General features: G+C 37.7%; 2 protein-coding genes across 2 annotated transcripts; one reads left to right on the plus strand and one right to left on the minus strand.

Annotated features, from left to right (window-relative positions):
• Positions 1-1271: 1271 nt before the first annotated feature.
• Positions 1272-4857, minus strand: LOC148302569 (uncharacterized). The gene is made up of 4 exons (XM_088271427.1): positions 4695-4857; positions 3520-3690; positions 1995-2281; positions 1272-1896 (listed from the first exon to the last, which is right to left on the minus strand). The coding sequence occupies exons 1-4, from the start codon at positions 4801-4803 to the stop codon at positions 1402-1404; spliced, it is 1062 nt and encodes a 353-aa protein (XP_088127553.1). The 5' UTR covers positions 4804-4857; the 3' UTR covers positions 1272-1401.
• A 646-nt stretch (positions 4858-5503) lies between these two features.
• Positions 5504-26205, plus strand: GCC185 (GRIP and coiled-coil domain containing 185 kDa). The gene is made up of 15 exons (XM_088271398.1): positions 5504-5706; positions 5848-5962; positions 7406-7858; positions 8163-9851; positions 9944-10034; positions 10659-11113; positions 14192-14382; positions 15207-15623; positions 16448-16575; positions 17481-17625; positions 18798-19061; positions 20470-20669; positions 21560-21722; positions 22519-22627; positions 24984-26205. Exons 1-15 carry the CDS (start codon positions 5677-5679, stop codon positions 25043-25045), a joined length of 4512 nt encoding a protein of 1503 aa, XP_088127524.1. The 5' UTR covers positions 5504-5676; the 3' UTR covers positions 25046-26205.
• Positions 26206-26892: the final 687 nt, after the last annotated feature.

Genomic DNA, 26892 nt, shown 5'->3' on the forward strand with positions numbered 1-26892 from the left:
TCAATTACTTTTGTACTTTACAATAATTATTTCAGACACAAGTTCCTTGTACAATATTTATAATAAATAAATAAATAAATAATGAAAATAGGAAGTGTATAGAGTGCCCGTAGCGGCGTCGCACAGTTTGCCAATTGTTGGCAAGTCTTGATGAGTTGGTTGACACGTTGACTGCCGCAGCAATTTTCAGAATTCCGGTCTAAAAAGCCAATTTTATTTTATCATATTATATTCTTAAATGAAATTGGCTTCCTGATTTTGAATTTTTTTGAATTTCCTGTTCATATAGGCAAGAATTTATTTTTTGTTCTCTTCCCATGCACCATCTATCCATATTAGCACTAATATACTAGGAATTTGATGGTAGCTGCAGGAATTTGGCAAGTAAACACAGTAGGAGATAACTCTTAGTCAGCGTCCTAGCAAAAAACCCAATCCACTAGCTATCTCGTAGTTGACATTCAATGTATTTAAAACAGAAATGAGTATTTTTGTGACTGTATTAAATTATCATTTATTGAAGAATTTCAATGGGGAAATTTTGTGCAACTGTGAACGCTGTGTTAGTGAAATTTTACAGCTTAACAGTGCTTCAATAATGTGGAAATGTATTACCGTTATTGGGATATTGTCACATTGTTGTCGGGTGGTTTTTTCATCAACCCCGACCCTAATTAGTATATGTACTAATTAGTATACCAATAAGGGTCGTATACTAATCACAAGTTACAGCAAACTCAATTTTGACCTGTACAATGTTTTTTGGCATTTCTCGCGGTCTACCAAAAGTTATAAGCACTTATAAGCGTCTCCCTCTCTCTACCAACAGCATGAAAATGACGCTTTTAAGTGTTTCCCGGAAACACTGTGTTATTAAATTATTTTAGCCTAAAAGAAATGCGAAGTCACTTGCGTCACTCTATATACTGCCATAATATTTCAAAAGTGTTCAAATAACAATGAACCTTAAGTAATAAATTATATAAATAAAAAACGTAAAGGAAAATTTATTCCTTTTTTTATATCATTAAAGGACTTTGACATTAGGGAAAAATCTATAATTTCGGGAATTAGAACTGAACAAGCAATCTTCAAATGAATAATTTTGAGAAACTTCAATTTGGAAAAATATAATATTATAGCAATATATGGTCAAACTTGCATATTGCGAAGTCGGTAAGTTCCATTAAAAAGGTAAAATTATGTGTTTGTATGTGTATTAAATTTAATGGAATCTAGATTGTTTTTGTTTATATTAATATCTCTGAGCCCAGTTTCCAAATAAAATATAACAAAATTAATTCAAATAAAAAACCCAAATATAACAAAATACATAGTCACAACACGGAATTCAGAAACTCAATACGTGTGCATGTTACATGTTCAGTTTTGAGACTCGCTTCAATCACTCTTGGTGAACATCAATTTGGCCTCTCCTTCGAACACTATTTTCTTCTCTTCCTCGACTTCGCAATAAAACTTGACCCGCATGATCTTCCTGACGTCCACCAGCTCCACGCTGATGGTGAGCTTCTCCCCCACGAAGCACTTGTTGGGGAACTTCATGGTCTGCGAGATGACCACCGTGCCCGGCCCGGGCAGGTGCGTGCCGATCAACCCCGCCACGAGCCCGTTGAGAAGCGCGCCGTGCACGATCGGTCGCTTGCTGCCGTTGCTCAGCTTGTGCAGGGAGTTGTGGTCGTTGGTCAGGTTGGAGAACGCATCTAGATCCTTCTGCGTCAAAGTTTTCTGTATTCTGATCTTGTCGCCGGCTCTGAACGGGGTGTTCGTGAACGACGTAGTATGTATTTTACAGATTTTTTGATAGTTCTTGTTGTTCACGACGAAATACGGAAAGCGGTTTGACAACATTTTGAAACAGTGTATAAATTTAACCTAATAACGCAAGAGCACAAATGAATAGTTAATTGCTCAAAAAACACGTTGTATTTTCACAAGTTACAAAGAGTAATAAATTAGGTTCAATTAATTGGTAAGGGTATATTTTCAATAGCGTTTACAAGGCATTCTCCATCATTCTCATAAACATCTTCGAGAAATATAACAGCTAAGTTCTTCAATCGATTATCCGTCGAGTTTTTATACTCCAGCATCAACTTCCCGAGATCTGGATCACAGAATGAACCCTTGGGTACTCTTTCTGATAGATAAATTAAGCTTGTGATTGCGTTTAGTACAGTTTCCGGGTGATCAGATTTCAAAAGATCGACGAGTAAATTCACTCCATTATACTTGACGATACGATCTGCGTTTAATGGATCTGAAACAATTAAACATATGGTTAAAAATTGACGCATATAAATTGACTAGGAACTATACAACTACTATAGATGACATGTTGCATTGCTCTATAACATGAGCACTATCACATTATTAAGACTTGTAGTGACATCTTTGGACTTTTAAAATTTTTATATAATTTTCTATAATACCAACATAACAATTTAAATATCATTTTAAATTAATATTTTAGTTAGTAATTACAACTATTTCTTCAAATCTACTGTGACACATGTTCCCATGCATTCGACATAATTTTCAAACACCGTATATGGTGTTTGAAAATGATGCGGAATGCATCAAAACACGTGTCACAGTAGATTTTAAGAAATAGAGGTATTTACTAAGTAGAACTTCAATTAAAAATGGATAGATTTTACCACAATGTGACTGCCGAATCAATTAATGAAATTTCAATTTCAATAAAATACAAATTTATTTTTACAAAACCAATGGTAGAGGGGATACAACGCATCGCAGAATATATTCACCGGACAACCGCCGTAGAGGTAACACGTCTTTCCATACCCAATTTTTTTAAAGAATGCCTATTGGATTTCAAAAAAATATATTCATAATTTTTTTTTAAATTCCTTACCTTTCAATAACTCTTATCTTTTCAAAATCATATATTTAAAAAGAAAACCTTATTTTTTCAATGCAATAATGGCAATTTAAGAAAAAATTAATGACGTAAAATGTTATCTGGATTAAGAGAATATTAAGTTGCGATTTAACATATCACTCGCTTTTTTCAAGAATGTCATAAATCAAAAAACTTGATTTTTCAGAAGAACGTTTTTAAAGTTTAAAAATATAATACAATGTATTGAAAATAAAAACCTGAAGGTTTTTTCTCCATTTGAAAAATATTTAGTATATTTAAAAAAATAATTAAACAATACCTTTCCTTCAAAATGCAAAAACAACACTTTCTGCCCTGTAGCGGGTAAATATTATGTTAAAAATATGCCTCTTTTGCTGGGATATAGTACATTTTTTGGGCATTCCGAAAACATGCACAACTGAAAATTGACAATTTTTGATTTATGACGTTCTTGAAAGGAGTGAGCGGTATGTTGGGCCTTTAATTGATAATTTAGTTCCTACATGGTTTGTAACTTAAATATATTTCTTTTGTAATACAAGTGGCATAATTGAACCGGGTGGTATAAATGTCACGGCTGGATTGAAATGCGGTGATGGAGTTCAACATACCGAGGCAGAGATTGCAAATCCCGCTGCACGCATACTGCGTCAGTACCGGATGAGTGGGAGAAGCCAGCTGGTTCAGAAACAGATCTATGGCGCTGGATTCACGGAGGAACTCGTAGTTTATGGGGTCGTACGCGAAGTTCACCAGGTTAGCGAGAACCTGACATTGGGCATCTGCAAAAATTTAATATAATCTTTTTTTAAAAAATGTAACAAAAATGTATTAGGAGCCAAAGGCCGGGAAGAAATGCAAGAAAATGAGGAAATTATTGACAAATATTTGTGGCTAAGTTGAATAGTTTGTCTACCTTTGTGGTGTAATGGTTAGCGTGTTTAGCTACCGTGCTGGAGGGCAAGGGTTCTCTAATATTTATTGAATCTGAAAAAATCTAGTGGTGTTTTTAAAATTAGCCCGTTAAAAACATTAAAAATCAGTTGTTAAATTTCCGGCACTAATTTTTTCCTTCATTTTGTTGGCCTGTGTGTTATTTTCAAACAAAAAATACAATGTCCGCCTCCGTGGTGCAATGGTAAGCGTATTTAGCTACTGTGCTGGGGGTCCCAGGTTCGATTCGCGGGGGAAGGTAATTTAAATATAAGTGATTTTGCACTCTTAACATTTATTTAATATTACCCTGAACTGGTCCCTGAAACGCAGGAGTGATCTCTTTGCCTTGATGTAAGTAACATTCAAGATGACACTGCGGCAGTACGATGCAGTTCCCTATGCACCATTGGGTGCGGATAAGGGCCAGAAGAAGTTGTTAATTTTACAATAAAAAATATAAAATTTGAAGAAAAAAAACACAAAACTTGTTCCTTACTTTAAGCATCTCGATACATTCAACAAATAAACCCATATCTCTATTTAACATAATGATAAGTATTAAATTACTACTTACTATCATCTGTTAAATAAATTAAATTAAATTAAATTTAGATATGTAAATTTTAGGAAATCACACCCTACCAATAATTGCCAAAACAATTTTGTGTTGTTAATGTCCAAAACACAACAAAATATTCATTATATCTCTCAGCAACTAGTTACTTTTTCAAATATATTTGTACATATGTATAGTTTGTGGATAAATAAAGCATTATAAACACAAAAGTATCAAATACTGCATATCCTAACCTTCGTGACATTCACAATAAACATAATATAGTCGACTAACCGTGTGAATTTGTTTGCAGAAACTCTTCCACCAGAAGATTTATGAATTGTTTCCTGTCCACGCCGTTTTTAGGAGTCCTTTTTAGTAATTTTTCTCTTTTACTGAACATTGAAAGTTGCAGCACAGCAAAATATAAACAACAAAACCAGATACATCCGTCAAATTTCGGACATTTTTCCGTAGGATCATAGACAATTTAAATGTATCGGAATTCCAAATATGCAATATATGCAATGGCTCAGTACTTATAATCGTACTCTTTGATATTTTCAAAAGAATGAAATTACTGAAATAATAATTTTTAAACAAATGGATTTTTAAAATCCAATATTTATTGTTAATTTGATGTGTACGGCTATAAGTACTGATCCATTGCATGAACTGAATGTTTGGAATTCCGATACATTTCAATTGTAATGTTAATGTAACGTGAAAGCAATACAATATTGATGGCACACTCTTATGTGTTTAGGTAAGAAAAATAAATGCTAAAATAAGTGCTAAAAATTTTTGTCTTACTGTACCATGTATAATATGTATGGTATGACACATGTCATATGATGTGTCGCTTTCGATAATTTTATAGAAAAAGTACGTTTAATGAGTAGTTAATCGAACGAGACTTTTAAACGCATTCCATATTTCTTTATTCTTAGGTGGTGAAGAAAGGGGTTTAAAAAAATAGATTCCCGAAATCTTCTGTATGAATATGAATTCCATTTGAAAAACTGGGCCGTGATGAGATCATTTTAAATTATGATATTGGTAGACATGTGCTAAAATATTGTAGAACAAAAATTGTCTACGGTAATTTTTTACGTGTCTGTCATTTGACTAGTTGTCAGTTTTTCTATTTCCCAGATTTCCGATTTCCCTATTGCTATGAGGAAGGTTATGTAGAGAATCGTATATTCGGATGAGGTAATGTTAAAAAATATAAACAAAAAGAACAATCAAATCCACATACTCCCTCAAAATAATCATGGAGTCCCCAAATTCTCAAACGGATAAGGTAAGAAATCGTATTTACTTGTATTTGTTTTTTTGTTTACATGTTGAGATTCTATTATTGAAGCGAAAAAAGGCACCGCTACAATTGTACCTGCTTATTATTTTAATAATATTAATCTATTATCTTGGTGTAAAACTTCAGACCGCAGAGGAATCTTCGAAAAAAAGTCCTTTCGACGATCTGCCAAAAGATGAACTTGTAAAAAAATGCAAAGGATTGCTTGTTATTGCGCAAAAGGCCAAACAGGCGAAAGCAGGTCAGTTGATTAAATTAATTAATATTTATTTAACGTCTGAATTATCTTAAGATGAAAATTTATAACCGGGAAAGAGATAAATCTATGCGGCTATAGCACCATAAATATTTTTTGAACAATCGAATTTAAATATTATTCGCCTACGTGGTTTGATTAGTACATTTGGCTACTGTGCATGAAGTTCTGAAGGGATCGAAATCAGCATTGCTGATTTTTTCACCATAATTTATTTAATATTTGCCCTTGACTGGGACCTAAGACAGGTCTTGCCTTGCTTTCTTATATTTAATAATCAATTGAACATTACATGTGTCAAATGCAGTCCCCAATGCATTATCGGGGCGAATAAGCGTCACAAGAAGAAAAAAATATATGTGATCAAAGTCTAGAATACTAATTTTCAAAAAATTAAACTTTATAAAAATATTAATAATAAAACCCTTATCCGCACCCCAATGGTGCATAGGGCACTGCTTCATATAAACACAGTGTTATCTTGATCGTTTACACATGAAGGAAAGGTGATCAGCCCTCCGCTTCACGTTCCAGTCTAGGATAATATTGAATAAATATTTCAGTGAAAAAATCACTTATATTTATTTGACCCCCCCTGGGAATCGAACCCGGGACCTCCAGAACGGTAGCCGAGCGTGCTGACCATTACACTACAGAGGCGGACAAAAAAATATTATTCCCCACAATTTGTAAAAATATTTGTACCTTTCAACGAACTTACCGCTAAAATATTGGAGTATTATTATTGGCAGGGCACTACTTTATCCATTAGTGATACACAAATGATTTTGTTCATCCGAAAATGCAGCTAATGTAATGTGTGGAAAAAAATAGTTTTTAACTGTTTTACAGATAAATTTGTTGAAGTGTGAGATTGACATAGAGCTCTTGTATCTAAGGTAACAAGAGAGTTATGGCAGGAACAAAAGTGAAGATTTTATTTGAGGTTGGTTGTTCAGTGTTGTGAATCCAAAATTAATAGATATGTTAGGAGACTGAATGTGCTAGAAGACAGAAATGTGCTAGAAGACAGAAATGTGCTAGAAGACAGAAATGTGCTAGGAACAGAAAGTAATACCCGCACAATTCTCTTCAAAACTGTTATTCACATACCATTTCTATATTTTTGATTTGGCTTTAATTTTTCATTGAATTGGCACCCTCCATTTGAATTTGGAACTTCAAAAGATTAGAAAGTAAACAATTTTTTCTATGGAAAAGTTTTGTTTTTTTACGTACTAAATTAGTTAGTCTGTGTACGTACGTATGTACTATCCACCTGAAATAAAGCATACTAACATTTCTATGAACAAAATATTAAATTTCTTTTTATTTCATTATTATAAATCAATGCTTGAGAAAAGTTCTAATCATGGTTATATTTTGTTTTTTATTTGTATTTAGTGTTATTATTACCCTTTGTGACAGAATTATCATCAGAGCACAGTGCGATTAAAGAAAAATGTCAAAACCTGGAGACTCAAAGGCTTGCTGATAAAGAGAGTCTAAAAACTATGCAGGAATTTGTTGATACCCTCACGGAACAGAAGCTCAACTACGCAACGGAAATAGACACATTGAAAAAACAAAACGCTCAGCAAAAATTGGTCTTGAATCAGAAGCAATCGGAATTGGACTCGCTCTTCCAGTCCCACGAAGATCAGCTCAAAAGCTTGAGAAATGAGCTCATCAGAGCCGAAGACAATTTGTCCAAGATGGACACCGATGTGACATCGTTAAAAAGACAAAATGTCCGCTTGGAGAAAGATAATGAAGATTTGATGGTGCAATTAGACCAGCTGGGAAAAGAAATTGATACTCTCAATAAACTAGGACTCGAACAACGCAACCAACTGTTGGAATTGGAGAAGAACACCAAAGGTAAAAATATATTATATTTCCTTTATTTAAAACTTTTAGGATGATCGGTTATTATCGAAGTCGTAATAATCGGCAAGTATGTATGTTAAGATGAATGTTTGCAAAGACAGAGTGGTGTGGCGTTCTATTCTCTCTGCCTACCACAGCGGTGAAGCGGCGTGATGGTTAGTTAGTTAGTTAGGTTATTATACGATTTGATCAACTAAATAATGGTCAAAATTCATACATGAACTACCTGCCCAAATTGGTGCACTTACATAATGTATACAAAAATAAATTTTAATTATTTTTTTATTCTTTCTAGCATCAGTGGTAGAAAGTCAAGCTCCTTCTGAGGAAATTAATTTTGAGCAGCTTAAAAATGAATTAGAATTTTATAAGAACAGCATGCAGCAAGTTTTAGAAGAGAAAGCTAAGGTTGTCGAAGATGTCGATCACCTGAAAGCAACGATCGATAGCAAGTCGGATGAATTCTCACAGATGCAGAGTCAACTCGCCGAACTCAAGTCTCAGTTAGATGAAAAATGCCGGACTCTCATGGACGCTCAGAATAAAATTGCAGAAAAAGATAAAACGGTCGAAGACACATTGAAACTCGTCGAAATGGAAAAGATCAAAAAGGAAAAATTAAACGCAAAGTTGAAGTTGTACAAAGAAAAGATTATCAAGTGCTCTTCGAGTATCACACAGTTGAAGAACTCAAAATTTGTTCTCTTGAAGACTGTCAGCGAGTATTCGGAAAGTGTGCCCAAATGGCAAAAGGACATACTGAATGCCTCCAAAATGCTGAGCGAACAGCTGCTGACTCTGGAAAACGAAAACAACTTACTGAAAGAACGGCTCGCCAACTTGGAAAAGCCAACGGATGCAATGGATAGCGCCGAAGTCAACAAACTAAGATCGGAAAGGGATCAGATCAATAATCAGCTGCAAATCACGAGGACCAAGATGGCCAATGTTGATACTAAACACAACCAGTTGTTGCAAGAACTCGGGGAATACCAGGCCACGAAAGAGAGCCAGACGCAAGCCGTGGAAGCGTTGGAAAGTGAGAAGCTCGTCTTGATCAATGAACAAACAGAGGCAAGGGAAGCGATCCAAAAGAACGAATCGGAAAATGAAGAATTACAGAATATCTGCCTGGAGTTGAATAACACCATTTCCGAACTGAGATCAGAACTGAGTGACTTGAAAGAACGTTTGGCTATTTTAGAAAAAGAAAAGGAGACGCTGTCTAAACAGTTGTCTTGCCTAAAAACCGATAAAACTGAAGGTGATAAAGTTAACTCTCTCGCTAACGAACTATCAGTTCTCAAACTGTCTTTGGTATCTATAGAAGAGAAAAATATACTCTTGACGGAAGCTAACGAGGAGCTGCAGAATAAAATAGACTCGTTGACGGCTTCGCTGGATGAACCCAACCCGGAGTTGTACTCGGTAGTCGAACACAATAACGTGTTGCAGGCCGATATATCCAAGATGGAGACCAAAATGGCGGCCTACAAGACGGAGAATGCGGCCTTACTACTCGAGATGAAAGAATCCAGAGCCAAGATAACTGAGTCTGAAGCGACGCTGCAAGAGTTCGCGGAAACGAAAGCCAAGCTCAACAATTACAAGTGCGAAAATGTGGAACTGCTGAACGAGATGAAGGAAATCAACCAAGTTCTCAAAGAAAGGGGAGAGACAATTTCTAAGCAGGACAAGGAAATATCCGAAGCTAACCGTCGAATCAAAACCCTCCAACAGGAACTGGCAAAGGCCAACGATAACAAGAATTCGAAAGAAGAAGAAATTAAAGTAATGGAGGATCGACTTCGTGAGAAGGAGAGCAGATTGAAATTGGTGGATTCGGATGGAGAGGAAAAACTTCTCGCACTCAAAGCTAGCAAAGAAGACCTGGAGGCTCTCCTGAAGGAGAGAGATTCCATCATCATCTCTCTCAACGAAGACATGGAAAGGCTCAAGGCCAGCCAGGGCAACTACATCAACGGTAAGGCATTGACTACTAAATCAAACAATGGAATTGTCATTGAAAATTTTGTAATAATAAAACGCTCGATCGCTTTTGTTTTCGCATTTCAGATGCCCCGAGTGAGAGTATGTCTGTGTCGACCGTTTCTCGTATAGAAGAAACATCGCGACTCAAAGATTTAGATGAATCTTTCGAAGATAGGTAATTTAAAACCATATTTTATCTCGGCTCTTGACCAACGGCACACAGTCCATTCAGTCTAGTAAATATTTCTTGAGTGTTTTTCACAGATACTTTGTGGCACATTTTATAAACTTTATAAAATAAAACTATTTTGTTTTAAACCACTTTTTATTAGTACTTTTCTCCAACCGGTTTCGACAAGCACCCTGTCATCATCAGGGTTAAACATGTACATGTTTAACCCTGATGATAACAAGGTTCTTGTCGAAACCGGTTGGAGAAAAGTATCGATGAGAAGTGGTTAAAAAACAAAGTAGAAAAGTAGTAAAACTACTTTGTTTTTAACCACTTTTTATTGGTACTTTTCTCCAACCGGTTTCGACAAGAACCTTGTCATCATCAGGGTTAAACATGTACATATTTAATCCTGATGATCACAAGGTTCTTTTCGAAACCGGTTGGAGAAAATGTCTATAAGAAGTGGTTAAACACAAAGAAGACTTATTTTATAAAGTCTAGTAAATATTATTTATTTGATTTAAGTGTGTATCTTTTTTTCTCATCTGTTTCGCTTTATGCCTCACGGAACAGCCTCCTAGGATGTCCTGCATTGTCAATTTAAAATTATATAATATTTTTTAGATACGCAAAACTGCGTCTGCTGGCTCTCAAGCTCAAGAAGAAAGTCGGCGAGTTGACAGTGCAGTTAAAATCCTCCGAGGATGAGAAATCCAAGATGGAACAGGAGAAAAGGGAATTAGTCGCCAAAATGGAGTCGGGCGGCAACGCCTCGAGAAATATACAGAGCATTCAAGCCGAATACGACAATGTAATGGACAAACTGGAACAGAAAGAATTAGATGCTAAGAACACGCAAAAAACCATTCAGAATCTCAAGGGGGGTTTGGAGAAATTGAACGAGGAGTGCGCCGCCGGCAAGGAGAAGGTTTCCAAGCTGGAAAAGGATTTGGAATTTTCAAAACAAGAAAAGTCCGCTCTTGATTTGGTGGTGAAAGAGCTGCAATCGCAAATAGTCAAACTTAATAAGGACACGGAGCCTTTGAAGCTGAAGGACGCTGAGATATTGCAAATCAAAGGTAGGTGTAATCAAGATGTATTGATATCTTCATATACATGCAGTTATTAACACATAGAACTTGAACACTAAGAATTTGAGTAAAGTCGTCAATAATGGGTAGAATTGGTGAATGTTACACGTGTGTAAAGTGATCAATTAAACCAGCATATGATGGTCGTCAGCCCCGTAAATGCCCAGACTTCCATATTCTTCTTTATCTTTGATGAGATGTCAAAAAATAAAATGAATAATAATAGCTCTTAACTTACGCCCAAGTATATTGTCTTCAGCATGTGGCTCTATCTATGAGTGCGCCACGATGATTAAAAATGATGCGAAATACATCGAAACACGTATCGCAATAGATTTTAAGAAACAGTAGTTTTTACTAAGTAAAAAAATAAATTGAAAAAAGACAAAACTCTATTTGTGCATGTGATGAGACGTCATCGCACTATGTCCCATTCAGTGTGGATATGTCCAATTTTTTAAAAAAATTTATTTGAATTGGAAACAGAATGTGCGAAAGACGCCATATATTTGTCCCTGAAAAGTTCTTTGTTGACAAGACATTGTTGTTGGGCTGTTTTTTCATCAACCCCGACCCTAATTAGTAAACTAATCAGGGCCGTATACTAATCACAAGTAACCGCAATCGCGACCCTGACTTATTGGAATCTATTGTGACACATGTTTTGATGCATTCTGCATAATTTACATGCACCGTGTATCAGTTGTAGTCCAAATTTTAGAGTTGTGTCCTTGGGACGTTGAAGGATGTTGAGGGGATGTAGGGGCTGTTTCTTATTTTTATTTATTTATTACTTTTTATTTTATATCAAATAAATAAGGAATAAAGACAATAGGGTGGGGCTTTAGTCATTGTCATATTGTTAGTTATGGATTTATTATTATTATGTTGGTGTCACGGACTCTTAATTCAGAGTTTCTCGGTTCGAACCCCTCTACCGCAATTTGATACCTATTTCTAATAATGAGCTGCTTAGGCTCACAGAAATACTATGAAATTGAAGTATTTGTGAAAAATAATAAAAACACAAATATTTCCCTTTTTTAAAAATTAAATAAAAAATCAGTATAAAACATAAATAAACAATAATAAGAAAGAAAAAAAACATGGGAAGAATGGATATATCTAGACTGGTGGAGGAATGACACGGGCTGGATTCGGGCACTGTAAAAAGTTTCACTATAAAAAGTTTCCTGTAAGATGTGCCCAAACTGGATTCGGGCAAATCACTGTGTCGGCAAAATACCTACCTGAATTGTATTCGGGCAAATCACATAAGGGGTTTTAGCCACCTCGTGCGTGTGTTATTGTGCGGGAAGCCAGAATAGGATATTTAAAAGAAATGCTTACTTACAGTTTGTTTCTTGATATAAATTCTTACACTTTAATTACTATTGATATTAACTATTATAATTTATTTAATCGATTATGGAACTTTGAGTTAAATATGAAGCTAAAATATGCGTCCTTTAGCAATCGAGCGATACAGGCGAATCTTGGTCCCCGCGCTCCGGTTGGCCGCTTTTGTTGAATCCGCTCGGGTTGCCAACTTGGTAGGGTAGTAGCTCAGTGTTGCCAACTTGGTAGTAGTAGTAGCTACCCGCCTACAGGGTTAATGATCACTGTGTAACATTCACTGTTCTAGTTTTGATTTAAAACTATTTTACTCAGATATTGAAAAGTATGTAAATTTTAAAATGTTCAACTATTTATGTTGTAAAAAAAAAATTATAACTGTCCGCCTCCATAGTTTAGTAGTTAGCACGCTAGGCTACCATGCTGGAGGTCCCGGGTTCGATTCCCAACAGGGTCAAAATAAATATTTGTGATTTTTCAGTCATATATATTTTTAATAATAATAATAAAACCCTTATCCGCACCCCAATGGTGCATAGGGCACTGCGTCATATAAACGCAGAGTTATCTTGATGGTTTACACGTGAAGGAAAGGTTATCAGCCCTCCGCTTCAGGTACCAGTCCAGGGTAATATTGAATAAATATTACAGTGAAAAAATCACTTATATTTATTTGACCCACCCTGGGAATCGAACCCGGGACCTCCAGAACGGTAGCCAAGCGTGCTGACCATTACACTACGGAGGCGGACATTTTTATTTTTAATATGATATAATTTATATTTGAAGCACTAACTTTGTGATTTTCCATTTTATAATCAAAATGTAACTTTGTTTTAATTATATTTAATATGACCCTGGTGAACAAGAAAGATACATCCACCATTTGTGGAATGAGGATGGGTCATTGCTGTACGAGAGAGCACCTTGCGAGGATTGGTGTCTTTGACTCCCCCATTTGCGAGTGTCGTTTTGAAGAGGGAGACCTTAACCACATATTCTTTGTTTGCCCAAGAAACGATCGAATGCCAACATTTTCTAAAATTCCCCTCCCTACAGATATCCATCTCATCCTGGCGAGCAGGAACCCAATTATGTACAGACTTTTAGTTGTTTTTTTTAAATTAAATGGAATAAATTTATAGTTTAATAATAAGTCTAATAATAATAATAATAAAACCCTTATCCGCACCCCAATGGTGCATAGGGCACTGCTTCATATAAACGCAGTGTTATCTCGATCGTTTACAAATGAAGGAAAGGTGATCAGCCCTCCGCTTCAGGTACCAGTCCAGGGTAATATTGAATAAATATTACAGTGAAAAAATCACTTATATTCATTTGACCCCCCCCCCTGGGAATCGAACCTGGGACCTCCAGAACGGTAGCCGAGCGTGCTGACCATTACACTACGGAGGCGGAGACGGAATAATAAGTCTATCATATTTTATGATTAAGAACAATATTCAAATAACTTGACATTGGCAAATGCAATGTATTTCACGTGCAACGCCATTCTATATTAAAAAATATATATATATATATGTCCTGGACTGGTACCTGAAGCGGAAGGCTGATCACCTTTCCTTTGTGTATTTAACAATCAAGATAACACTGTTTCTATACAATGCAGTGCCCTATGCAGCATTGGGTGCGAATTAGGCTCAGAATAGAAAAAAAATGTTGATATGTGTGTTATTTGGTCGGCAGGCGATCTGGCCGCCAAGGAGGCGCAGCTGGGCGCGGAGACGGCCGCCCACCAGAGCACCCGGGAGGCCCTGGAGAGGGCGCGCAGGGACGTCAAGAAGAAGAGCGTGCTGAGTCTGGAGATGGAAGACTACGAGAGGTCCATGAAGGAGCTCACCACCAAGATGGACGAAGATAAGAAGAAAATTGTCCAGGTAAACTAGCCTAGTTGAATCTCAACATAGATTAAGAAGAATATGGAAGTCTGGGTATTTACCGGGCTTATGGCCTGTCATATGATGGTTAGGTGATCACTTTACACAGGTGCAACATTCACCACTTCTACCCATGATTGACAACCACTTTTGGAAATTTTTTAAACTTCTAGATATATGATCAACTCATGACACAGATATATGGCCAATCATGGGTAGAATGGTGACTGTTGCACGTGTGTAAAGTGATCACATTACCAGCTTATGACAGGTCAAAAGCCTGCATCATATAAACGTAGTATTATCTTGATCGTTAACACATGAATGAAAGGTGATCAGCCCTCCGCTGTTCAGGGTAATATTCAATAAATATTAGAGTAAAAAATCACTTATATTTATTTGACTCCCTTCTGGGAATTGAACCTGGGACCTCCAGCACGGCAGCTAAACACGCTAACCATTACACTACGGAGGCGGACAAATATTATATATATATAATAATAATAAAAAACCCTTATCCGTAACCCCAATGGTGCATAGGGCACTGTGTCATATAAATGCAGTGTTATCTTGATCATTTACACATGAAAAAAAGTGATCAGCCCTCCGCTTCAGGTATCAGTCCAGGGTAATATTAAATAAATATTAGAGTAAAAAATCACTTATATTTATTTGACCCCTTGTTGGGAATCGAACCTGGGACCTTCAGCACGGCAGCTAAACACGCTAACCATTACACTACGGAGGCGGACAAATATTACATAATATAAATAAATAAATTTAAAATGTTAATTTATTAAATTTCATCTTTATTTCTTATTCAGATGGAGTCTACCATTGACACCCAGAATGCGACTATCACTTCGTTAAAAACGCAAATCAAAATGCTGGAAGAGCAGTTGAACACCGAGGAGAGAATCACCAGAGAGACCAAGGAACTCTTCAACATGGCCACCGAGAATCTCAAGGAAAGGGAGTCCAGTATCGGCTCCAAACTGGAAGCCATTGCAGAGTTGGAGAAGAGGCTGGAGGATGCCAACTTCAAGAACGAGGACCTGAACGTCCAGCTGGCCTCCGCTCTGGGGGAGAAGGAGAAGTCCGCCCTGTCACTCGGGCAGGAGAGGACCGAGTTGATGGGGAAGTTGAAGAGAGTGGAGAACAGGTGCGGCGAGATGGAAGAGAAGTTGCGAGCCAAAAATATCGAGTTGGATGATCTGAAGGCAGATTTCGCGGGATATAAGGTATGCGAGTGGGTGAAATGTGGGGATTCTGAAAAAGGGTGTGAAAATCGTCATGTTTCGCACTTTGTTTATGAATCCCCATGTTTCACACCTTGTTTCAGAATGCCCATGTTTTACACCTGGTTCCAGAACCCCACATGTTTCACACATTGTTTCAGTATCCCTATGTTTCACACCTGGTTTCAGAATCCCCTTTCATACCTTTTATACCTTATAATCTTTCATACCTTGTTTCAGAATCCCCATTTATCATTCCTTTTTCTCAAAATGCCCATCTTTCACACCTTGTGTCAGCATGCCCATCTTTCATACCTTATTTAAGAATGCCATCTTTCAAACATTATTTGAAAATGCCCATGTTTCACACCTTGTTTTAGAATGCCCATCTTTCATACCTTGTTTTAGAATGCTCATCTTTCATACCTTGTTTTAGAATGCCCATCTTTCATACCTTACGTCAGAATACCCATCTTTTACACCCTGTTTCAGAATGCTTATCTTTCAAACCTTATTTAATAACCCCCATTTTTCATACCTTGTGTTAGAATGCCTATCTTTCACACCTTGTGTCAGAACCCCTATGTTTCATACCTTGTTTTAGAATGCCCGTCTTTCACACCTTGTTTCAGAATCCCCATGTTTCACACCTTGTTTAGAATAGCCATATTGTACACCTTGTTTTAGAATCCCTATCTTTCATACCTTGTTTCAGAATGTCCATGCTTCATATCTTGTCTCAGAATGCCCGTCTTTCACACCCTGTTTCAGAATCGGCCTATCTTTTTAGACCTTGTTTTAGAATGGTCATATTTCATACCTTTTAGGTGAGAGCTCAGTCCGTATTACGGCAGAATAAAACCAAGGACCTGAGCCAAGAAGAAAACCTGATGGAAGAGTTGGCTGCCTTGAAGGCCGAGTTCCAAGCATTGCGGCTGAATCTTCAATCAACCAAGTAAGATTTATTTTCACGTATTTCGAATTTGAATATATCAGGAGCTAAAATTACGCAATAACCATCACGCCGCTTCCCCGCAGGGGTAGGCAGAGAGAATAGAGCGCCACACCACTCTGTCCTTGCAAACATTCTTCGCCTCTTCCACGTTCATGCATCTCCTCATACATACCCGCCGATTATTACGACTCCTAACCTGACCACTTTCAAGTATTTGGCATACCTGATCGTGCCATGTTTTTCTCGGTCTTCCTCTGCTTCTTTTCCCGCTAACATTCGCCTCATAAATTTGTTTTACCGTTCTTTCCTCACTCATTCGTTCTACATGTTCAAACCATCTCAACACACCTTTCTTAATTTTATCGTTTAGTTTAGTTAGTTAAAATTACGCAATACGCAACCAAATTGTTTGATTGGTTAGCGTTGAGTGATGGAATGAACCAAATAAAGTATTGTGAAGAAATTGTTATTTATATCTGTTTTTGGAAGGCAGCTATGCTGACCATTACACTGTCCACCTCCGTAGTGTAGTGGTCAGCACGCTCGGCTACCGTACTGGAGGTCCCAGGGGGGTCAAAATAAATATGGGTGATTTTCGCTCTCATGTTTAGTTAATATCACCCTAAACTAATACCTGAAGCCCAAGGCTGATCACCTTTTTTGTGTATTTGATGACAAGATAACTCTGCTTCTATACAAAGCAGTGCCCCATGCACCATTGGGCGCGGATAAGGGTTAGACGGGAAGAAGAAGACTGGTACCTGAAGCGCAAGGCTTATCACCTTTCCTTTGTGTATTTAATGATCAAGATAACTCTGCTTCTATACGAAGCAGTGCCCCGTGCACGATTGGGTGAGGATAACGGTTAGAAGGTATTGACTTGGTGTTGTTTGGATATCCTCCAGGCAGGAGCTGGATGAAGTGGAGTCGGAGCGGAGTCGCCTCGCGTTGACGTGCTCGGAGCTGCAAAGCATGGTGCAGAGGGAGAGAGAAGCCGCGGCCAGCCAATCCCAGCGTGAACGGCAAGAACAGAAGAATATCAAGCTACAGGTATCGAGAATATTTTAAATGTATTATTTCAACTTAAGATGAAACATCTATAACAGAAATTATGTGGAAGAAGATGGATGTCTGAGCATTCCAGGGTTTATGACCTGGCATTTGGCTGGCTGAAGTGATCGCTTTGTACACTTGTGTAATGTACACCCTTGTGCCCATTATTGTATTGTACAGTAAGAGACATAATCAACGTTCAAGTTGACTATTGTCCAATGATTTGTTTGCCATATTGTGAGTACTTTGCACAATACACACTTTCTATCAGTGTGTTTGTTTTTTTTTTTAAATGTTGACAATGACATTTCTTGGTGCCACCGCATTTATATTAAAAATCAAAAACTTATGCTTTTTCCACTTTTATTTTATTTGACCAGTGACTGGGTTTCATCGTTACAGACTTGTCGTTGTCTAATAATGATGCATATCTAATAATGATCTCACTTTATAAATTGATCCAAAAAATTGCATTTTGCCTTTTTTTTCGAAAATTCTAACCGTTTGAGTAGAAGACTCACCACTTTGAAAGTATGTTTTCCATATTTCCCAATTTTGTTCAAGCGTGAAGCGCCCCATATCGCTCACTCCTTTCAACAACGTCGTTTATCAAAAAACCTGATTTTTCAGGAGATCGTTTTTAAAGTATAAAAATATAATAAAATGTATTAAAAATAAATATCGAGCCGCTTATTGAACTTTTTACTGTGCAACAGATCTCTTTACGTAAAACCTGAATGTTTTTCTCTATTTGAGAAATATTTAGCATATTAAAAAAAAAAATTAACAATACCTTTTCTTCAAAATGCAAAAACAACACTTGTAGTGGGTAAATATTATGTTTAAAATATGCCGCTTTTGCTGGGATATAGTACATTTTCTGGGCACTCCAAAAAACATGTACAACTGAAAATTTACAATTTTTTATATATATGACGTTGTTGAAAGGAGTGAGCGATATGTCAACCATAAAACTGTTTTTTAGTCAATTTGTGAATGTCAATAGTATTCGGAGCATGCACCTCCAACACCACGTTTCAATTGCGTCAATTTTTCTCTTTTCTGCTGCATTTATGGTCCATGTTTCAGCACTCTGATTGTTACTGTTACTGTATTGACACATGCGTTCCCTGTTCGGAATTGAATATAGTTGTCTCTCCCCCCTTCAGATGACGACCCTGACGCAGTGCTACAAGAAGCAGCTGGCCGACCTGGAGGAGCGCACGGCGGAGGAGGTGTCCGCGCTGCGCAAGGAGCTGGAGTTCAGCAAGGCCAGCCTGGAGCGCATGGAGCGCGTGGAGACGCTCGCCAGCCAGAGGAAGTCCTCGGCCCAGCTGTCCCAGGAGCCCGTGCAGTCGGACAGCAACTCCAACGACTCGCACGACTCCATGGGAGAGATCAACGTGGCCATGCTGCAGAGGGAAGAGGGAGAGGTCAGTTGGTCAATATGATTCTCAATATGATAAAAAATATATATAAAAATGTTAGTAAAGTTAGTATGTTACCAATATAAGATGCTTTAACAACAATGAGTTCTCCAAATTCGTCAATAATCTCATAGATTCACATCATGAGATTATTAACGAATTTGGAGGAAGGATGAAAGTAGACTGAATGCAGTCAAAATGCGATCTCTCAGAAGAATGTGACGACAAAACGATGTATGATAGATGTGCGAATAGTGAAATAAGGAAGGAATGCAAAGCTGAGATAAGCATTATCGATAAAATTAAGAAAGGTGTGTTTAGATGGTTTGGACATGTAGAACGAATGAGTGAGGAAAGAACGGTAAAACAAATTTATGAGGCGAATGTTAGTGGGAAAAGAAGCAGAGGAAGACCGAGAAAAGCATGGCACGATCAGGTATGCCAAATACTTGAAAGTGGTCAGCTTAGGAGTCGTAACAATCGGCGGGTATGTATGAGGAGATGCATGAACGTGGAAGAGGCGAAGAATGTTTGCAAGGACAGAGTGGTGTGGCGCTCTATTCTCTCTGCCTACCCCTGCGGGGAAGCGGCGTGATGGTTAGTTAGTTAGTTTTAGATTCACATCATGCTTTTAACAAAAACACAGGAGTTTTTTAGGGACTTACACAGGAGTAAAAATATTAATTGTATTTAATATTTTTACTCCTGTGTAAGTTCCTAAAAAATAATATTCCTTTCATTAATAACCAAATTAATTTTCCTTGTAGTGCTATTTTGATTCAACATCGATTAGGCAAGACTTGTCAACACCCAATGCATTTGTCAAATTAAACCCTGCCATTCCTTTTGACCTATATAAACCCGACCTACTTTGACTAACATCCTTAGTGCATATCAGACCTCGGCCTTTAGTGCATGTTGTTCTGCAATCCTTAGTGCTTGTTGGTCCTCGGGTTGACCAAAATCACATATATGATTAACATTTTGTATAGTTGTCTCTTCTTCTGCTTGGTGTTGGCCTTGTGGCCTGTTTTTAAGAGGGATTAGCTTCCTGCAATGTCGATTCCCAGCTGTTGACCATCTCTTTGGTGGTCTGCCCGGTAGTCGTCTACCTTGGGGTTGGTACAGTGCAATATGGGGGAGTCTGGATAGTTCCATTCTCCTCACATGCGCATACCATTGTCTCCTACGTTGCCTTCCCCACCAGACGACATCTTACATCTCGAATATTTCCCTTATCCTGGCGTTCCTTATTCTGTCTCGTAGACTCTTGCCGGATATGCTCCTTAGAGTCTTCATTTCTGACCCTCTAAGCGGGTTTTTATGCCTACGGTGTCCGCTGCAATGATTAAAGTGGTACAAATACAAATATTAATAATACTCAATATGACTTTCAAACTTATCTGTATTCCAGGGTTCCGAGAGCACTCCATCTCCATCGCCGACCTACCCACGCTCGAGCCAGACCAAGGCTCCGTCAAGCCGCAACCGCAGAGACCCGGTGCCCCTGGACCAGCTCCTGGAGTCGGATATCCCCGATCAGGGCTACGACGAGGGTGACGTGGAGCACCGCTTGGAGACTGCCCTGCGACAGATTCAAATGCAGGATACCAGGTTAGTGATGCCCTTCACGTGTTATAATTTATTATACAGTCTCGGTTTCTCAACTCGGTTTCTCTGAGTTTCGGTAACTCAGCCTGTCTGGACCGAGATCAACATCTTACTTGTGAGGGATGAGCGACATCTTCAGATACCTTGGAACACTCATGGTGGAGGATGGTAGTGTCCAGAAGGAACTGAACGTATGGCTTAGAATGGCAGGAGCCGTATTTAATAAAATGCGCAATGTCTGGGACTCTTTATTTTTTTTTTATGCTTTACTTGACAAAAACCAAGTGTCGCCTCTTTAACGCCTGCATCCTAACAGTGTTGCTGTATGGATGTGAGTCGTGGCACCTCACCAAAGCTCAAAGCAAGAAATTAGCAAGTTTTGAAAATAGGTGCCTGAGGCGAATACTGGGTATAAAGTGGTATGACTCGATCAGGAATGACGATGTGAGGAGAAGAACTCAACAGCCCCTTATACTGGAAGTCCTGAAGAGGAGAAGGTGGACATGGTTGGGACATGTCCTTAGAATGCCACCTGAGAGCATCAACCCCTCATGTCTCTTCTTCCAATCCTGAGGATTCCGGCGCCCCGGAAGGCCGCTGACGACCATTCACCATGAAGAAGAAGAAAAAGAGTCTCGGTTATCAGACCTACCGGGGCAATGTCCCTTTCCTTTACCCGACTGCACGCATTATATTCGCGCGCCAGGCGACAGTCCTCAGTGCTTATGTAGCTCTTTTGCTGAGAGGACGTATTGCGCATTGTTTCCTTGTTTCGTTTCTGCCATTTTGTCAGACTGTTAGACTCCTCGATACGTGTAGATACTTACAGCGAAGGTGTTGAATGTTCAGCGGCTGGTTGGGTGGAGGATTGATTGGAATTGATCTGATTGCAGGCTAGCGCATATGACGGACATCGTGGCGGAGGCGGAGCGGGAGGTGGCGCGCCGCACGCAGCTGAACGAGGTCCTGAAGGAGGAGGTGCGCCGGTGCCAGCGCGCGCAGGACCGGGCCCTGCACCACCACAACCAGGAGTACCTCAAGAACGTCATCGTCAAGGTGAGCCTCATCCTAACTCATTCCAATTCAATTCAATTTATTTATTTCAATTAACATATAAACAGAATGTCAGAAGACAAACTTCCACGTATCGCCCTCTAAGGCAACCCTGAAGGACGCAGACTCCCTGGCAGACCTCCGAAAAGATGAAAAGACAGCTGGGAGTCGACATCCCAAGAGCGACATGCGGAGGCACAAACAGATCCCTAGGATCTACATAAAGAAGAAGAAGAAAAATAATAATATATACATTACAAACTATAAAAAGTTTGAATCGTATACATTAAAAATGTGCTTTCACACAAACATCATGGTTAGATTAACGCTGAGAACATCATAGTCTAAGCTTAACTCGAAGGTGCTCAGTTTACACCCGCGCTGTGCCAGGCGGGTTTCTTGATTTTTGAGGAGAATGTTTTTAAAATTTAAAAATATAATACAATGTTTTAAAAATAAATATCAAGCCACTTATTGAACTTTTTACTGTGCAACAGATCTTTTTAGGTAAAACCTGAAGGTTTTTTCTCTATTTGAAAAATATTTAAAAAAAATTATTAAACAATACCTTTTCTTCAAAATGCAAAAACAACACTTTCTGCCCTGTAGCGGGTAAATATTAAGTTAAAATATGCCGCTTTTGCTGGGATATAGTAAATTTTCTGGGCATTCCGAAAACATGCACAAGTGAAATGACGATTTTTTTATTTATGACGTTCTTAAAAAGAGAGAGCGATATGTGATCTCTCTTGTGAAATGTGCATTCAATTGTTGTTAAAAATGGTGGTTCTTGTTGCAGTTCCTGACCCTGGGAGCCGGGGATGAGCGGAGTCGCCTGGTTCCCGTTCTGCACACCATCCTGACCCTCAGTCCGGAAGAAAAACATCAGCTGACGGCTGTTGCCAAAGGTAAAATCCATTTTCATCATAATCTCATTAATAGTGAACATTATTTTTTGACATCTCATCAAAGATGAAGAAGAATATGGAAGTCTGGGCATTTACGGGGCTTACGACCGTCATAGGCTGGTTTAAGTGATCACTTTACACACGTGTAACATTCACCAATTCTACCCATTATTGACAACCACACTACTCAAATTCTTGGAAGTTCTATATATATGAACCAATTTAGAAACCTTGTTCATGAATCTCTAGAACTTCACTAGAGACATCTATTGGTGAGATGTAAAGAAGCTTTTTACTAAGCAGAAACTCTTATATTAGTATGTGAGATCCGAATCCTGGATTATAATCACACACATGAGAAACGCCAGAAAATACCATTTTCATTTTTATTATTAAGCTTATAATTTGACCAGATAATTTATTTACAACATTTTGAGTGTGTCCAAATACTTGTTGACAAAATCTGGATTAGCTTCTTTATATCTCACCAATAGATGTCTCTAGTGAAGTTCTAGAGATTCATGAACAAGGTTTCTAAATTGGTTCATATATATAGAACTTCCAAGAATTTGAGTAGTGTGGTTGTCAATAATGGGTAGAATTGGTGAATGTTACACGTGTGTAAAGTGATCACTTAAACCAGCCTATGACGGTCGTAAGCCCCGTAAATGCCCAGACTTCCATATTCTTCTTCATCTTTGATGAGATGTCAAAAAATAATACGAAAATAACTCCTGTAATTGGAGATAATCCAGATTTTGTGAATAAGTATTTGGACACACTCAAAATGTTGTAAATAGTGAACATGTTCATATTTTCTTCAATAAAAAATATATTTACACCGGTAAACATGTTTTGTATCAAAATTAGCCATGTTTTATTTCATGGGTTTTCTTTGACAGCGTCATTAAGATGACATCACAAACGTTTTAACACATTGACTGCCAACTAGGAGATAGCTCTAGGATTGCGTTCTTTGCTAGAACGCCTACTAGGAGTTATCTCCTACTGTGTTTACTTGCCATATTCCTGCAGCTACCATCTAATTCCTAGTACATCAGTGCTAATATGGATAGATGGCACATGGGAAGAGAACAAAACATCAATGCTGGCTTACATGAACACAAAATTTATTAGTAAATGAACAGAAAATGTATGTACTGTAATGAAAGTTTTTGATAATATGTACATTATGATTAAATGAAATTGGCTTTTTAGACCGGAATTCTGAAAATTGCCATGGCAAGTCAACGTGTTAATTTAAATGTCGTGGGTAAAACAGAAAAATAATCTGAAGCATAGTTTTAGTGTTAAAATACAAGAACAGATGGCAGTAAATGTGCCATTTCTAAAATAAATAATACTGGGCTTTAGTGTTAACTGCGGCCGTTCATGTGCGCCCAAACTCCTTTTGAGGAATGTTTTGATTAGACGACTATATACGGCCACACTTCCAGACAGGTTAAACCGTATTTTCCATGTCAGGAGAGGCTTGTCATAACCTCCGGCCTAGAAGATCGGAGAGCTAGAGTTAGATCTCCAACCAGATGGACCGACCAGGTGAAAGAGATCACAGTTGGGAGCTCTAAAAGCTGCACAATGTGGGGACCAATGGCGGAGTGTTGTCCGAGGTTCCTCAGGAAGCCAGCAGGGGGTCACTATCCTCGGCAATGAGGGAAACGACCGGAGAAGATCCATGCGCCAACCTCCTCTCATATTTTATTTATTGTTTTGGCATTCACTTTGTGTTAAAACATGATGAAATTATAAAAGAAAAACATTTGTTTTTTACCATTTGAGTTATATTTTTATTATAACGACAAATTTCGAAAGCTATGCTTCCATCTTGAGGTCTAAATATAACTAACATTTAAAAAAGTACATCTATAATAAAAAATTGTTACATTAACAATAATAAAAATTACATTATATATAACCATATCCGCTCCCTAGGTGGAGCATATGGAGTCCACAAACGGTCTCCAGGCTTTTCTGTCGGCTGCCAGTTCCCTTGCATCCTCCCAAGTCAGATCCGCGTCCCGAAGTTCTGACGAGAACTGCCGACGAATCGTCAGCAGTTAAATTTAAAAAAGTTTAATTTTTGTTAATGTAAAATTACATTACATTAACAAAAATAGTTACATTAATATTTTGACCTAAATGTGGAAGCATAGCTTCGGAAACTAGTCATTTTAATAAAAATATAACTCAAGTGATAAAAAGTGTTTTTCTTTTAAAATCTTCTTTCAAACAGAACATGACCCGTAATTTTTGACATTTGACACTACCAAGACGTAGTGAATTTGCCATTTGGTTTTTAAAACTAAATAAATTAAATAATTGATTTTTTTTCCAGGCGTAGATCCCAATTCCAACCGCGGCTGGGGCAGCTATCTTCCTTGGCCGGGAAAAAGTTAAGGAAATCCTCGCAACGATTGTGACATGTTGAATATTAATCACGTTAGTCAATGAATGCTTTCCATGTACTGTACCGTCTCCTTGGCACTATCCATTGTGGAAATTAGTCATGATTTTATTGTATTCCTAAGTTGATAAGTATTACCGGATTTGGGGGCGCTGATGTTAATTTTTGGTTAGTGTAATGTATGTAATGTGTTTGGATTTTTGAGTAACTAAAAATCAGTGGTTCACAGTCGTCAACACTATACGATTATGTGTGAATCAAGAAGCTTAAAAACTGATCTCGTGCATTCACATTCAATATAATACATATTGGAACTTCTCATGACGAGAACCCTCTCGTAACAAGTAATTCGTATAACAAGCAACAAAAAAAAAGTTTCTCCCTTAACCGGATCCACGCGGCTCGCATAACTGTATGTGTTTTAATAAAACATGCCCCATACGCGGCTGACATAACCGTATGTGTTTTTACTTTGCTCCAAGTTTCGAATCTCAGTTCAACTTGGAGGGATTTTTTCATGGTGTGGAACTTTGGATAAAATAATACGTCAATCCTTGGCCTTATGACATCTGTTGAAATATCTGACTAATAATTTGTAACATCACAAGGATAAATAAAATAATAGATCCCTGATTTTTCTTGCGGTCGGTAATTAGTCCGCGCCATAATCATGCCCTATATCTGTCTCACTCTCGACGCTACGCATCGCCAGTGGGTAAGAGTGACACACGATGCGTGCTTTGATTTATTTATGTTACGATCTTATTTGTTTATATTACGATATATTTCAAGAATAATGTGACACAAGTGTATTATAGAGTACCAAAAAGGCACAATGAATCCCATTAACGTTTTTGTTTAGGAAAATAAATCGTTTCTTAACTAAATACATGATAAAAGTAATCATTTTAAAAACGGCGAAATACCGCCGCGTACGGGCGTCTCTCAGGAATAAAGTTGACGCGGTTAAAAGGTTAACAAGCGACATTTCGTATAACGAGTTACAGAGAAAGGGCTATTCCCTTTTTTATGACTTCCACTTGTGACTTCCGCGCCAGTCAAAACAAAAAATGTTTCGCATAAGGAGTAAGATTCTGGAACAAATTATGCTTGTATGAGAGGTTCCACTGTACTTATAAAAATAAAAATAAAACAGATAATCAAGGAATTCAACCCCCAATGGCCGTAGAGGTCTTCTTTCACATATGAATATGTGGACATTTTCAGGGCTTACCGACCTTGCATTGGCCAGTTTAATGATCACTTTTTACTATTCATTGTTTACACATTCATTTTGTGGTAAGATATGATTAATAATAATAATAATAAAACCCTTATCCGCACCCCAATGGTGCATAGGGCACTGCGTCATATAAACGCAGTGTTATCTTGATCGTTTACACATGAAGGAAAGGTGATCAGCCCTCCGCTTCAGGTACCAGTCCAGTGTAATATTGAATAAATATGACAGTGATATGATTAAGTTACAAATATAAAAATTGTTTTTTACTACTTGAGTATTATATGTATTGTCACAACTAGTTTCGGAAGCTCTAGAATCTTCCGTCTATGGGTTTGAATATAAACTGTAAACATTCAATTTCTTGAATGTTTTTCGCAGATACTTTGTGGCACATTTTATAAACTTACAAATTTACCAATAAAATTGTACCAATAAAACGTTGTTTCATTTTAAAAAGTTTATAAAATGTGCCACAAAGTATCTGAGAAAAACATTCAAGAAATTAAATATTTACAGAAAGTTGTTGGAGAAAAAAGGTACCAATAAAAAAGTGGTTAAAACCAAAGTTGTTTTATATTATAAAGTTTTTAAATATTC

Source organism: Brachycentrus maculatus, unplaced genomic scaffold (assembly GCF_059751285.1).
Source record: "Brachycentrus maculatus isolate JH-2025_06_01 unplaced genomic scaffold, ASM5975128v1 h1tg000440l, whole genome shotgun sequence".
NCBI classification, from domain to species: Eukaryota; Metazoa; Arthropoda; class Insecta; order Trichoptera; family Brachycentridae; genus Brachycentrus; species Brachycentrus maculatus.